Source organism: Gossypium hirsutum, chromosome A05, assembly GCF_007990345.1.
Source record: "Gossypium hirsutum isolate 1008001.06 chromosome A05, Gossypium_hirsutum_v2.1, whole genome shotgun sequence".
In the NCBI taxonomy this organism is placed as follows: Eukaryota; Viridiplantae; Streptophyta; class Magnoliopsida; order Malvales; family Malvaceae; genus Gossypium; species Gossypium hirsutum.
In genome coordinates, this window is record NC_053428.1 from 82,648,363 (window position 1) to 82,663,262 (window position 14,900).

Sequence of the window (14,900 nt, forward strand, 5' to 3'; positions counted from 1 at the left end):
TGAATGTATTTAAGTAGTAAATGGAAAGACAAAATCCCTGCGTAGCAAGTAAGAGTCTGAATTGGCATCTTTTTTATATTATTAAAATTGAAGTCGGATGTTTTTCCATTTTTTCAAATTTTAACCTTTCTTTTTCCTAGTCTATTTGGGAATTTCCCGTTTGTTTTTTCTTTCCTTTGTTACTTTGGCAATTTATAATTTTCTGTAACTTGTGGTAAAGTTTTGACTTCTTTGTGACAAAATAACAGAATAGCTTAGATATTGAAGCACAAATATGAGATTAGTACTTTTTTATATGTAGATTGAATTCAAGGTTGTTCAGCTGCGTAGGTGGGTGGGAGGTTCATCATAAAGCCAGTTGAAAGTTGTAAAAACCAAGTTGGCAATGGTAATATGAACTGAAAGCCAAAAGACCCAACAACCAGGTACCCAACCCTACCCACAACTCCATCATCAATTTTGACATCTCAATTTCCATAGCATGCCTGCTTCTACTCTACTTCGTCATCCCCTCTAACATTGGGTCCGCATGCATGTTTATATGTATGAATTTATCTTTTGTCTCTGGTTTTTTACCAAATACTATTACCACGTTGCACTGAGAAAAAAACAATAGAATTCGGTGTATAAAAGGTGCAGAGGCACATACACCAGACATCTGTCGTCAATGTCTGTGAGTTTTAGGTTAAAGGCTGTAGCAGAGGAGACAGGATGTCATTTGTTTATTAAATTAAAGTTAGTACATGTAATCCTAATATGCCATTTCTAACTCTAAATATTATATATCGCTAAAAGTACCATGGTGGCAAGTCAAATTATATTTTACCCCTACACTCAAAAAAATAATAAATTAATCCATGTACATTAGATTAAAGATTCACATGGCACAACACATGGCACTATCTAATTATTTTGTAGGCCATGCCAATTTTAAATAGTACAAATAAATGAAATTTTTAACGGAAAAGATTAATTTGCTCTTTGATCTAACGTGAGTGATTAATTTGCCTTTTTTTAAGTAGAGGGGGCAAAATGCAATCTAACTCCTAATACAGGGCCTCCATGATATATCTAATCAGAATAACAGATATTAAAAGTTGAGAAAAAAACAGGCTGCAAATAGTTGAGTGCTTAGAGAGACTAAACTGATGCTTTTTAGGCATTCTCACATCTAGTAAACCTACCTAAAGCTTCATTACTCAATTCATTACTTTCTTATAAATTTATCATCTCACTAGAAATGAAAAGGATAGATAGTGAGAAAAGGGGTAAAGAGAAAAGACATTTAAAAAGAAGCATATGTAGACATTTATGGCACAGGTAGGTACCCATTATTTGGTAACAGTTAGGAACTGTGGAAGTCTAATGTTAATGCTAATGGTTCTAATGCATGCCCATCAACACTTGCAAAAGGTATTATGTTTATGACCATCATTTTGACTTCTTAAAACATCTTTTTCCATCTCTCTTCCAAAGATTAGCTTCAATCAAGTGGTAGCTCAGTAATGCAAAACATGCATTTCACCTTTTAATTACTCAATCTTGCTGCAATGTTCAGAATTCAGATACATCTATCATATTGAAAAGTGTGGTAAAGTGAATAGATCACCTTAGCGTCTTCTAAACTACTTTAAACAAGATAAAAAGTATATATGAAGAGTACCAAACCAAAGAAGAATACAGCAGCAATATCAGCATGGGCTAAACCTATTCCCTGTTGGCTAAAACGGTCTAGCTGCAGCCTCCATCATCTTTTTCACTCTTGTAAGTCTCTCTATTTCCTTGAGAACCTGAAAATATCATAGAGAATTCCTTTATTTGTACCTACAGAAATTTCCTATTTATTAATTCCAAATGAAGGGGAGACAAGTTTTGGAACTATGCTTCTCCACCTCCATAGTAATGTCTTCTGTTGTCACTGCATCCATGTCCTCGTAACCTAGCTGATATGCTACTTCTGCTTAAGAAGAAGCAATTTGAAGTTAAAACCAACAATATATGGTTTATTCTCGTAACAAGAAACAAAATTCATGTGGATGTACTTTGCAACGAAACGGTTGCATCAGCAGTGGCATATCCTCTTCTCATGTCTTCATAAAGAGCCATTAGCTGTGACAAAACCTATCATAAATTAAGAATTGTCAGATATCACCAAGATGAAGAGCAGACTCTTTTAAGTACAATTGCGAGAAAGAATGGGAAGGTGGTCATGCAATTAAAAATGAAATCAACAGCAATACCTCTGAATAAGATCCAGAGATAGTTATTTCTGATGACAAAAGGAGACTCTTGTTTCCAATTATTCCCTTGGCTACCATTTCCAAGGGCACATCAATCCATATCGAGATGCCATGCCTTAGGAGTGCCCTATTTATAAGCAAGATAAAGTTGGTTAAAACAGTGAGAGAGGCAGAGAACTAATACAAACTGAGAGAGACAACTGATTCAACTGGGCAAACATCACCATACAAATTTGTTGAATTTTGAACTGCACCATCCCCAGCACAAACTACTAATCTACCCATTGATGATAACTGTTTCAATACTTCAGTCTGCAACAATATTTAGACCGACTATAAGCAAGACAATTTATGTATTACTCAATGCTCTTGGGAATTGTACTAAAGAAAGACTCGGTAGATTTAAAAATTATGTACCGTTCTTATTAAATGACAAATTAGCATTGTTAATCAACATACAGTAATGCCAAAGAAGTAAATTAAATAAAAACACCTCAGACTCCCTGAATCCCTTCTCATCACTCTCCTTTAAGGATATGGCGGCAGATTCACCCCCAGCAGCTTCTGAGACCAAAGCATCACTATAGATAGAAGAACACAGAAACAAGCTAAGCCAGTATATCTTGAACAATAAAAGCTATTCCTAAGACTCAGTGACATGAAAATACAATACCTGTCAAAGTAATAATATCGAAACAAATCTGCTAGCAACATCCCCAAACTGGATTTAACGGAGTTGTTCATCCCTTTTATGTCAAATAAACAATCACCAAACATGTATTAGAACCATATGGGAATTGATTAAGGAGTTCAAACTCATTCTCCGCATCGAGAAGAAGATGCTTACCCACAAGAAATATAGAAGTTCCTCTCAGATCAGCAGATACATCCGTTGCTTTCTTCTGAATTAGACTGAACAGTTAAAGTGAGAACTTCAAACCACAAGAAAATTATCATATTATATTTATATATTTTTTAAAAAAAATTCAAGCTTTGAACGTGAGCTACTAATTTGGTGCCATTCATACATGTCTTTTTTTCCTTGAAAGGAGTTGGCTTTTAGTTTTATCCAAGTTCCAACTCAATTTCGTTCAAAGTGAAGTGTAAGTGAAAGAAGAATGGCTACTTTCTTTAAATTACTTTCCCTGTCTTTCTTTAAATAAGTGAAATCTGACCTTCAAAGCGATGGAGAGATCGACACTAGCGACATTAGCTGCTGAAACACAAGACAGCCAAAAACAAAAAAAACAAAAAAAGTGACGACCAACGAAGTATGGAAATCTAATTCCATTTCATTACCAAAAGGCAACTATTCATATAGAATCTCACGTATATAACGGCAAATGAATAAGAACCAAATTAAAATTAGTAAACAAAGTATCCAAATTGAAATTAGCCCACAATCTAGCTCGAATTGTACCACACGAAGCTCAACTATTCATATGCAATCTCGCATCCAGCAATAGTTCCATAAACTTAACAAAAGCTACCGAAAGACAATAAAATTTCAAAACCAAGACAATTTATGGAAATGGGTTACTAAAAGGTAAAGTGAAAAGACAAATTTTCTTAATAGAGAAGATTGAACTCACAGGAAGTTGTGTCATCAGAGACAGAGCAGTTGGTGGGGAAAGATTTTGGAGGAAGAGAGGGAGAAAAGGATAGAGAAGTGCGGAGGCGGAATGGGGTCGAGAAAGATCGGGGGAATTTAGAAGGAGAGAGATGAGCGGTGAATGGGGGATTAGTGAGAGAAGAGTGAAGAATAGTTGTCATCTCCATGGAAGGAAGTTCAGTAATCTGCTCTGCCGTTTTTTGGAGCTTTATCCATTCACATAGACTCCTAATGATTTTCCCTTTTAAATTTAAAATAAAAATAATTTTTAAGGTAAACTAACTAATTAGTCACTGAACTTTTTGCCTGTCTCTATTTTGGTTACCAAATTATGAAAATTTTCAATTTGATTACTAAACTATCCAAATTTGTTATTTTTAGCCATTGTGATGTTAAGTCTGCAACTCAAAGATAATGTGGCCATTATAAACTACATGAATGGTCACTCAACTATGGGAGCGCTTATATTTTGGTTACTCAACTATAAAAAAATTCAATTTAGTCAATAAAATTTTCGAAATTGGATTTTTTTAATCACCATGTCATTAATTGATAACAAAATTTGTTGTGAACTTTTTTTATTGGCTTAATTACAAATTTTACCAATCAATATTTATAAGTTATATCGATTTAATTCTAATTCTTAAAAAAATCAATAAATATAGCCTTAAACATTCTTACTAGTATTTGGTGCTAGAAAACTTTATAATAATATTTTATTTAACACCAGTAAGAATTGAGCTTTTTCGCATCGAGAACGACTGATTAAAAATATATATAAAAAAAAGATTACAAAATAAAAGTTTTATGATGACTTATGATCATTCTAGTGTCAAAAACTAAAAACTTTATTGTTTAATTTAAAGTGTTAAAAAAAAAACTTTATTGACAACTTATGATCTTACTGGCATAGAAAATTGGAAACTTTTAAGTTTACATGCGCTAAATAATACCAGCTAAGAGCATAAAAGAATATACTGAGAGAGAGAGAGAGAAAAGGCTAATAATTAAGATTAAATTGACAAGTTTTGTAAATATTTAAGGCTAAATTTATTTCATAAAATGTATGAATATTGAAGGCTAATTTTTTTATTAGACAAATAAAATGAAAGACCATGCCAAACTACTTAACAACATGGTGACCTAATTCTGACAACTTTAGTAACTAAATAAAAACTTTTTTTTATTTGGGTCACCAAAACAGAAATTCTCATAGTTGAGTGACCATATGTAGCTTATAATGGACATGCCATTCAGTCTCGTACTTAATGACACAATGACTAAAAAAAATTCGGGTATTTAGAGATCAAATTGAAAATTTTCATAGTTCGGTAACCAAAATAGAAAGACGTTAAAAGTTAAATAACTAATTAGGTAGTTTACCCTTTTATTAAAAATTTATAAGGTTAAACTATGAAAATAGTTATTCATATTTGGTTTAAATGACGTTTTAGTTATTGAACTTTAATTTGTTACGAAATTCTCACTAATGTTATCGACTTGTAATATTTTGGTTAATAATAGTGCAACAATAAGTTGACGTAACACGTTAAATTTGATTGTTTGAAACACTATTTGAAATTTTGAAACCCTGTTTGAAAATTTGATTTAAAATAAATTCGCTATAGAACGATGCCAAGTGAGAAACAATTAAATTACCAATTGCACAAGGTTATATATTTACAAATTTTTAAAATTCTTATATCCTTTTTGGTATATAAAAAAGGATTGGGTTAGATAAAAGGTAGCAGTTTTTATGAATATAAGAGTATGCCATACAAAAATTATAATTCAATATCATTAGATGCAAACTGAGTAAAACCATATAGAAAGCAAAGGAAAATGATAGAGCTAGGTGACATACCAAAAGAGAGGAAATACAAAGCCAACACACATAAAGTCCTAAGCATGTCACTCCGTCGATGGTAGCAGTGGAGGTGTAAATTGAGCCATAAGTCGGAGCCCTCCAAGGCCATGATCCGGGGCATCATATCAACATTTCCATAGTGGCAATGGCGTCAATTAGTGTCGAGTGATCAATTTTTTTTTATTACAACTTTCTATTTAGTTATAACCAATTAATTTTTCATAAAATTAATTTACTGAATGATCTCAAAGTTATTATATCTCTAAATTAAATATTAATTTTAACTGAAATCAAATGTAATTTTTTTATAAAAGAAATTAAGTATATTTAATTTTATAACAATTTAAGATGAAATTAAATTTCATTATTTTGTAATTAAAAATAAAGAATTGAGTTAAATAGAGAACACATAGATAATAATAATGATATAGTTGTGTTCAAACAAATGCTAAAGAGAAACCTAAGAGGGGATATAGGAGGTATGTGTAATTTACCCTAGTTATTAAAAGGCTAAATCAGATGCTTAAAAACTCTATCCAAGCTCAAAGAAGTGAACTAAGCTTGAAGTTGGCAATGGCCATTTATGTATCAACTGAGTTGGCTCGGCTCCATTACATTCTAACTTCTAAACCTATATACACAATCCAAACACCAGTAGCTCCCAGTTTCCACTTACCAGGGCAAAATCCTTTTAACATCTTGGTCGTGGCAACGTATCAAATACAATCGCCAAATCCCTTTTCAACTTTTGAATTTTGATGCGTACATCAAAGTAAAAATGTACAAAAAATAAAGAAATCCTGATGTGAAGAATATACGTGATGATGCTACACAAATCTTCAGCCCTTCAGTTCCCATCATTTGCTGACAAAGTTTGAGATGTGAAACCAAACATACTACTAACGTCTTAATTTACAGCCGATCCCTACTTCAACTTTCTGGATGTCCAGACTTTGGAAAAATTCAACAAATGCGGATATGAATCAGATTCAGGTTTCTCAGCTCCCACCTGCATACAGTTGATGATGATTTCACTTCAATTTTGCAATTGCATCCACTAAGTCCATAGATAAATTGACATATTAGTAGAAGATGCTGATGGTCTCCATCAAGATAATATATATATATACAAAACCTTTTCCTAAATCCCACCCGAGCATAAAAGATGACAGATAATCTTTGATAGATATAATACTAAACAAAAACGGACAATATTGACAACTAGATAAAGAGTAATGGAAGGGAGCTCCAATCACCTCTCATTTGGCGACCATGAGATGGCACTTCAGAAACATCTTGTAGTGGCTTGATGTTTACAATGGAAATGGGCGTCAATGGAGGGGATGGAACTTGTGGAGCCTCCAAAAGCCTGGAAACGTGAATCGCCATTGCTCTTTGATTGCTAGAGGGTATAGAGAAACTTCGAGGGACAACTGAAGGTGGAGCTGGAAGAGGTGAAGCTCCACTTGATGCCAATGAAGGAATAGTACTTGCAGAATGCTCTTGATTTCTTAAGACTAGAGGAGCAGAGTGGCCAACCGAGGCAGAAGGTTTTGCAGGTTTAGCAGCTGAACTAACAGGAGGGGGCCTCGGAAGCTCATGAAGCTCATTTATTCTGGGTGAAGAAACAAGGGGAGGTGATGCACTTGGGGATACTTTTGGAGGTGATAATGGTTGAGGAACTGGCAAATGAGAAAATACTGCTGAAGCTATATGGGGAAGTTCAGCAGAAGGAATAGGCCTTGATGATGCTTGTTTACTAGTTAATGGACCGGATGCAGCTTTCTTTTTTATTCTTTTGGCTTCAGTGGAACTATCAGGATGGGCAGGTACTACTTGTCCTTCAGACAAAGGAGGGGGTAGTTGTGTAAAAGTATTACTATTATTACTCTCCTTCAGGACTGATTCAGATTTTTCTGATAGTTGACCATCACCAGACTCCAGTGGGGAAGAATGCCACAAATTATACGGACGTCCAGCTACATTTGTCGTTCTTGTGTGGGTAAATGAGCTAACTGTTCTTGCAGGGACTGCAGACTTGGAATCATTTGGTGTTGGAAGCACATAAGTGTTAGACTTCCTTGTAGACGACTGCAACATCTGTTTTACTCTTTCAGCAGGATCAAGCTTCCTTTCAGGAAATATGGGAGCTGAATGGCTACCCACTCTATGCTCCCTACTTGAGACCTGAATATCCCCATGATTTCTCTCTGGATTTACCTACAGGCAGCCAGTAACAAAACATATATTTTAAAAACTACATCCTGCAAGCAGCCCAGCTAAAAAATAAATTAAGAAAATTCATAAAGCTAAGAGCATACGTTGTTTTACAAAATAGGGCCAAAAATCACAATGTGAATGGAGATTTACCTCTTCATTTTCCATGTAAGAAGTTTGGGGGAAAGAAAGACTTACTTCATCTTCCTGGAGAATAAACCACCATATTTAGGAACAAACAGGAGGCAACACACACAAACAGATCAGAGTAAAAGTTCAAATGTATAACTGTCACACAAATAATAATTTTTTTTTTGGTGAATTACAAATAATAATTATATTATCCCCTCTGTTGGAAGTAGAATGAATTTAACCATTAAACTGGACAAAACCAACTGTGGTTTGTTTGGAATTCTAGCAGAGAAAAACAATCTTACCAATAATTAAAAAATGGATTTTTTTTTCTTTTTGAAAAAAAAGGCAGAAGTGAAATAAGAAATGATCAAATCCATAAGTTTTGGACCTAATATGACCAAGCATAAATGTTTGAGGATCAACTCTCACTTACAAATTGACAATAACATTGAAATGAATTAAGAAATATAAAATGGCACAAAAATCTTACCTCTATTGATGACACAGAAGCAACATCAACCCCTTTCTCATTTGCTCTGTAGTCAAAACTTAATTCCCCTTCTTTGTTTGGGTCGTAAGCAATCTCACCATCTTCCTCATCATCATCTTCAAGGCCAGAGAACTCATAATCAATGTGTTGTTGTTCTGTAACCTGCCTAAGGTGAGGCTCAATTGCCTCAAGTGATTTAAGTCCTTTCTTAAAGAAATTCAACTGCAATCACAAGGGAAAGAAAAGGAGAAAGAAAGAAAAAAGGGAAGCAGCTTATAAGCATTGAACTTAAGGCAGAAGCCACTGACATTTGAAACATTCAGAAACTAATGAGGAAAACCTGTGCTGCATGGTGACGAGCAGCTTGTGTTAGAAGACTTCTGGATTGCCCTTGCTTCAGAGATTTCAATCGGAAAACACAAAGGGTTGCCACTTCATCATATTCATACCGAGCTATTTGCAATTGCCGCAAACTGAAAGTTTCACCTTTCCCGCCTTTTGACCTTCCTTTTTCTTTTTGTTGTGTCACCATGTACTCATAGACACTTCTGAAGATCATGAACCAAATTCAGAAAAGGTTTACTGTAACCAAAGCAAAATAAGCATATAGAGAAAACTGATGGACCTTTTTTCATCACACTGCCGCTTCATATCCTGCACAGCAAACAAGAGAAATACCAATAAGCATTGACAGTTTTGAGGTAATATGTATGAAGGAAAAATAAATATCTTCACCATGTAGGAAATGATTAACTTCTATTTCTAGATTAGAAATAAAGGAGAAAACCAAATAAACAAACCTCGACAGTCCTAAGCTCATTGAGAAGTGACTCTGATGGGTTTGTAATTGTCAGCACTATATGCGAGCGCTGAAGCACAAAGAGAATCAAGAAAGGTTCAAATAAAGAACTATTCCGAAAACACAACATATAAAACAATGGTGGAAAAGTTTATGGTGTTCAATTTAAAAAAAAGATTGACACTCACATAGTTATCCACAAGTTTCTGGAGTTCAAACTGTAAGTTCCCCAACATTAACAAAATTCTACCTGCAAATAAATGCGATGTCATTACAGCACAACCCATCAAGTCACAATAACATGGACCAGGAACACCATCTTCAGACACTCCATTGCCATTCCACCAAAAAGAAAAAAGGTAACAGCTGATAGCCTAGTCTGTGAGCCAATATTTACTTGTTGACATCTTACACTAATGCACGAGAAGCATTTATTGAAGAAAAATCAAACATTAAAAACAATGAAATAGGAATGATAATTTTAACTTAAGTCACCTAGGTTAAGACATGGAATAAGGCACATCACTGTATGCAACCCCCAGTAAATGAATGCTAAGTTCAAGGAGAAAATCTCTCATGAATGTCTAGTCCACATGCAAGTTCGCCTAGCGTATCTAAAAATACAAGTACATAATAATTATCTCAAGGTGAGGCAAGAGCAAGAAATGACATAGCTTAAGTTGGCTAAGAAGTTACTTGAACCAATTGGCAGAGTTAAATTGCTAATGAATTCTGAAGCCTTACTCAAAATAGGAATATAACAGATGGACTAATAAAGTCAGTAATGTAGTTTAGCTTTCCAGGGCTTAAAATTCCAGGTTAGATCTTGCATGACATGCCTATTAATATCTAACAGTGCAAGAAACAAAGCCTCTACTTACGGCTTTCTTCATCATCAGGTAGCACTCTTTTTTCCCGCAGACAGGAGCCCATTTCTTGCAGTGACTCTGAGAATTCTGAAAGTAGAAATTTCATCGAAGTTAGATTTACATAAAGTTTAATTTTCTTTGATATTCACTGAAATCTAAGTCTAACACCTGAGCAAAGGCCCCCAAGTTAGTGCTAGAGCATATAAACAAGAAATTCTTAGTGAGATAATATGTGCCTATAGATTCATACTGATCCCACTTCCGCAAGCCTGAACATAATAGGAATCATAGATACACAAGCCAATTATGTAATATTCTTGATAAAAACCTAATCATGTTATTTCTGTGACCAGTAGTTTCTTCAAAAGCCACCAGCCGCTTAGGCTGGAAAAGCACCATACAACATGTGTTTGGCATATTGGTCCAAGTATTTAGAAATATCAGGGCAACGAAACACATTGATACCTAAAAATGGATATGACAATATAGCACACAGCATTTTTACCATAAGCACTGTTTGCCGTTGCTGCAGCTGCAGAAAGTAAGCTATCATAGCAAGTTCTCATATCTTGCATTTCCTGTAAATGCATTCAAATGAAGCAAAAGAAAAATAAATCCAATTATAATCTTTCAAACAGACCAAGACAGCCTCCAAGAAGCAGTGGTCACTGAGGAGGATGTCGTAAGCAGCTCAATATCAATATAAATGCACATGCAGAAAAAAGCTTATGAGTTTCTTTCACACCGGCATCTAGAATTCCATATTTCTTTCCACTAAATTATTGAAAATTATCATATTAAAACCATCTAATAAGTTCCCCATGAAATACTTAACCCCGATTTAGATCCTCTCCAATCCTCAAGCACTTCAAATTTCTAAACATTGGAATAAGCCTTTAGGTTCATTTGATATTTCCTAATGTGAATAAAGAATAAAAAAAAATGAGAATTCAGAATCTCTCAAACCTAATGAACCAAAATAACTCCCATTCTCCCAAAGCAAAAGCTCTCCAAATATGTATTTCTATCAGAAACTACAGAATTAGAAACTCGTCCACTCAACTCAGCTAGGTCCAACCGATTCAACTACAGCTCGAATCATTGGAAATCATTTGTCCACTTAAAAATTGGAAACAAGAGAAGCGGATTCAATTTCCAATTAAATCAATCAGCATTTAATTAAAATCAAAGCTCAAACATAAATTCTTTTAAAAAAAAAAGTACCTGAGCTGCTTGAGCAAGTTCATCTAAATGAGCAGAAGACAAAATATCTAATTTATCCTTGTTATCGTTCTTGTGAAGCGCAAATCTTCGAAGTTTACCAAATGAAGACTTCATTTCCACAAAAAAAAAAAGAAAAGAAATAACCTAACGCAAAGAGAAAATACAAAAAGGGAGAAAAATAAAAGAAAGAAGAGAGAAAATCCGAGAGCTCTTTCTTTTCCTCTTTTCTGGAGAATCCAAAATTCCTGCGAGAAAATGAAAATGAAAAGCGAAGAAATTTATTTTTTTTAGCGTATTGCAGCTCTGAAAAATCTGAGCTACAGAGAGTGTGAAGATGGTTAATTCGATTATTTCAACGGCATTGAAAGTGAAGCGTTTTCTTTTTTGATTTTCTTTTTGTTATTTTTTTTGTTGGTCAAAAAGACTGACTGTAAATAAACGAAAGAGAATAGAAAGACGGAACCGAAAACGAATATGAATTGAAAGACCAAAGCGCTGAACCTCTAGTTCCAATCTCATCCTTCTAGTTTACAATAATTTATAATTTAGTCCCTTTCTTTTGGATATATTAACCCTTTCCTTAAATCACCCATAAAAAATCAGTGTATCATTTTAAAATTTCAAAGAATAAATGAAACTCATTTTTTAATTTTTGTAGAATTAATTCAAAATTAGCAAAAATAAAGGGGAAAAAAAAGGATAATTTCTAGAAATGAGACATGTTGTTGAGTAAGGGAGTGATATCATCACTACATCAAAGCAAAGCAAAGGAATCAAAGTGGCGGAGTGTAGATTAAGATTGTAGGCGTAGCGGTGGAGGGGATCAACCAGAGGTGAATCGAGTTTGACGTGGCGCAACTTGATTGGTTGATTTGGTGGGCACGTGGATTATTCAAACAGTAAGAAAGGGTCAAAGTCAGATATTGATGACAAGATAATAATAAGCTGTTCATGATATGACCAAAAGTGGGTGGGTCAAATCTTCACCCTTGCAATTAACCCATCTTCTTTGAATTGACCTCTCTTCAATATCAAATTTTACAATTTAATCACACCATTCGATTACGTAGTATAAGTACAGGTAATTACGGCAAGTTTAATAAACGCATTATCCACATCTCCTTTCACATTTTTGCGCACTACCCCAATTAATAAATTACATCTAAAAAAATTTTGAGAGCTTAGAAAATGAAGTATTTATAATGAAAATTTTAAATTACTTAAACATTTAGTTAATTTATTTTAGTCAGAAATTTTTTTTAACCACGTTAAAAGGTGGAAAATTTTATTTTTTTGAGCCCCTTCTAGCCCAAGGCAGTTGCATTCTCAAACAATCTTAGGGCCGAGCTTGATTACTTAGCCTCCAATTTTATAAAAAAATTATTTTAACACTCTATTTAATTTTTCGTCTCTTTTAATTTTTAAATTTGTATAGTTTGCCAATTCACCCCAAAATAGGTAAAAAAAAAAGTTAATGCCTATTAACTTTGTTGATGTGGCGTGGCATACACGTATATGCCAAATCAAAACTTAATTACTTTTTAAATATTTAAATATTTTTAAATGTGGCAAACACATGGACTACCACTTGAATCACACATCAGCAAATTTAACAAACGTTAATTTTTCTATTCATTTTAAAGTGATTTGACAAATAATATAAGTTTAAGGGTTAAAAAAGATAAAAAAAATTAAATTGAAGGTTAAAAACGACTGTTTCTTATACAATTGGAGGACCAAATAAGCTCTTATTTCCTTTAATAAAATAAAAAAATACAAAATTTAATGTAATACACCAAAAGCCTATATTTAAAAGTATTATTGTTAAAAAAAAGTATTAAGATGATTAAAAATAAAAATTAATATACATAATTTACCTTATTTTATATCGTATAACTAGTTTTCTTTCTCACACAATACAAAAAATAAATGTATGTATAAAATCATTTCAAATATAATATATGTATATTATTTTGAGTATATTATATGTATAAAGATTAATATTAAATAAATAAAATATATTGATATGAAACTCTAATTATAAACATACATATTTTATGTCTAATCTTACTTTAGTGTATATATATAATATGAATAATTTAAATAAAATGGGGTATATTTTTACGTATAATTGGAAATGTTTAATAATAAATATAAGTATATAATTACTTTTTGGTATTTTTTGAATTATATACAATATTGACATTAAATATTTTTTAAAAATAGAAATCACATAAATCATTTGCCACATATATTTAAATAGATTTTTTTAACATTTTAAATATTTTGAATTATATGATTAAAAGTAATGTTGGATTCTAGTTATAATTATAATTATAATTTTTTTATTAATGTGAAAGTAACTGTAAAATCCAAAATTAAGTGTATTTTAATAATTGTAATATTTTTAAATCCATAAATTGATTAAGTAGAATATTTAAAAATATTATTTATTATACCAAATAAATAAGTGAATTTTTTTGAATTAATTATAATTTTATTTGAATATAAATTGGGAAAACATAAAATAATATCAAATATAAATATATTTAACTTTAATGATGTGCTATTTTTTATTAATTTTTTAATCTTTCTAATAATGCAAGTTTAAGTGAAAAAAAAATGTTTTTCAGTGTCATTTTTGTTAGATCCATTCGGTAGTTTCATTTTTGTAAAAAGTACATTAACACATTGAAATTGAGTTGAATTCTTATTTAGTTTATTAATACAATTTATTATTTTTGTTAAAAAAATTCAAAGTATTTAAAGCATAATAGACAAAGCATTATTTTCTTTATGAATAAAGAGATAATGTAATAAATTTCTTAAAATTATTTGTGTAGGGAATTAATCTATATATACAACAAACAAGTAAATATAATAAAATCGAAAAGATTAAATATATAAATTTTACGTGGAAAAACTCCTCAAAATAGGATAAAAAAACATGGACAAAAGGAGATTTCACTATAATAAAGGAGAGTACAAAAGATGAAGAGAATCAAAGGAAAACCCGAAGCCCTAAAATAAAAACCCTTCAAAACAAAGAATAAAATTTTCTCAATCTAAAAATTTTTGTTGTATGAAACCTAGAGTAACTAAAGCTTATTTATAGGCTGAAATTCATAACATATATGACTACAACATCTTTACGTTAATCAAAGTTTAAGTGGGAAACTAAAAACAGAGTTTAACTAGGAGAAAAAAATCGAGAAAACTTGGACCGCACTTCGCCACTTCATTACGTGGCTTGATGTGTCATTGGGGCGAGAAGGATAGCCGCGTCGTCAGGACAAAGCTTTGTTGCTCATCGGGACGAGATAACCATCGCATCGTCAAAGTAAAAGAGTGTTGCTCATCGAGACGTCACATATTGTTTGGTCAAAATAAGAGGCATTCTCCCACAAATCTCCACATTAACTCATATTTGGACTAACTCTTTGCCAA

At 32.5% G+C, this 14,900-nt stretch overlaps 2 protein-coding genes across 4 annotated transcripts; both read right to left on the minus strand.

The window, feature by feature from the left end:
- Positions 1 to 1,503: 1,503 nt before the first annotated feature.
- LOC107948502 (probable inactive shikimate kinase like 1, chloroplastic) lies at positions 1,504 to 4,089 on the minus strand. Of its 2 annotated transcripts, none has more exons than XM_016883072.2 (10): positions 3,833 to 4,089; positions 3,416 to 3,456; positions 3,088 to 3,142; positions 2,914 to 2,986; positions 2,734 to 2,821; positions 2,470 to 2,552; positions 2,241 to 2,367; positions 2,043 to 2,121; positions 1,893 to 1,957; positions 1,504 to 1,790 (listed from the first exon to the last, which is right to left on the minus strand). In XM_016883072.2, the coding sequence occupies exons 1-10, from the start codon at positions 4,017 to 4,019 to the stop codon at positions 1,722 to 1,724; spliced, it is 867 nt and encodes a 288-aa protein (XP_016738561.1). In that variant the 5' UTR covers positions 4,020 to 4,089; the 3' UTR covers positions 1,504 to 1,721. The 2 variants fall into 2 exon arrangements, with proteins under 2 accessions (XP_016738561.1, XP_016738562.1); XM_016883073.2 differs by having other exon boundaries at positions 3,416 to 3,453; positions 3,833 to 4,088.
- A 2,186-nt stretch (positions 4,090 to 6,275) lies between these two features.
- On the minus strand, positions 6,276 to 11,912 carry LOC107948500 (uncharacterized protein At2g33490). 2 transcript variants are annotated; one of them, XM_041112534.1, is made up of 11 exons: positions 11,454 to 11,912; positions 10,735 to 10,807; positions 10,242 to 10,316; positions 9,549 to 9,610; positions 9,362 to 9,430; positions 9,187 to 9,215; positions 8,902 to 9,109; positions 8,562 to 8,783; positions 8,090 to 8,143; positions 6,976 to 7,939; positions 6,276 to 6,728 (listed from the first exon to the last, which is right to left on the minus strand). In XM_041112534.1, the coding sequence occupies exons 1-11, from the start codon at positions 11,565 to 11,567 to the stop codon at positions 6,718 to 6,720; spliced, it is 1,881 nt and encodes a 626-aa protein (XP_040968468.1). In that variant the 5' UTR covers positions 11,568 to 11,912; the 3' UTR covers positions 6,276 to 6,717. The 2 variants fall into 2 exon arrangements, with proteins under 2 accessions (XP_040968468.1, XP_040968469.1); XM_041112535.1 differs by lacking the exon at positions 11,454 to 11,912 and having other exon boundaries at positions 10,695 to 10,797.
- Between the last annotated feature and the right edge of the window lie 2,988 nt (positions 11,913 to 14,900).

What these genes read in the sequence shown, in the direction of transcription:
- LOC107948502 (XM_016883072.2), bottom strand. Translation starts at nt 4,019, where the DNA reads ATGGAGATGACAACTATTCTTCACTCTTCTCTCACTAATCCCCCATTC. An exon ending in CTCTGATGACACAACTTCCT is followed by an intron (nt 3,457 to 3,832) that starts GTGAGTTCAATC and finishes CTTGTGTTTCAG; the next exon opens with CAGCTAATGTCGCTAGTGTC. An exon ending in CAGAAGACATTACTATGGAG is followed by an intron (nt 1,791 to 1,892) that starts GTGGAGAAGCAT and finishes TGATATTTTCAG; the next exon opens with GTTCTCAAGGAAATAGAGAG.
- LOC107948500 (XM_041112534.1), bottom strand. Translation starts at nt 11,567, where the DNA reads ATGAAGTCTTCATTTGGTAAACTTCGAAGATTTGCGCTTCACAAGAAC. An exon ending in ATGAGCTTAGGACTGTCGAG is followed by an intron (nt 9,216 to 9,361) that starts GTTTGTTTATTT and finishes TTTGCTGTGCAG; the next exon opens with GATATGAAGCGGCAGTGTGA. An exon ending in CTTCTGTGTCATCAATAGAG is followed by an intron (nt 8,144 to 8,561) that starts GTAAGATTTTTG and finishes TTTATTCTCCAG; the next exon opens with GAAGATGAAGTAAGTCTTTC.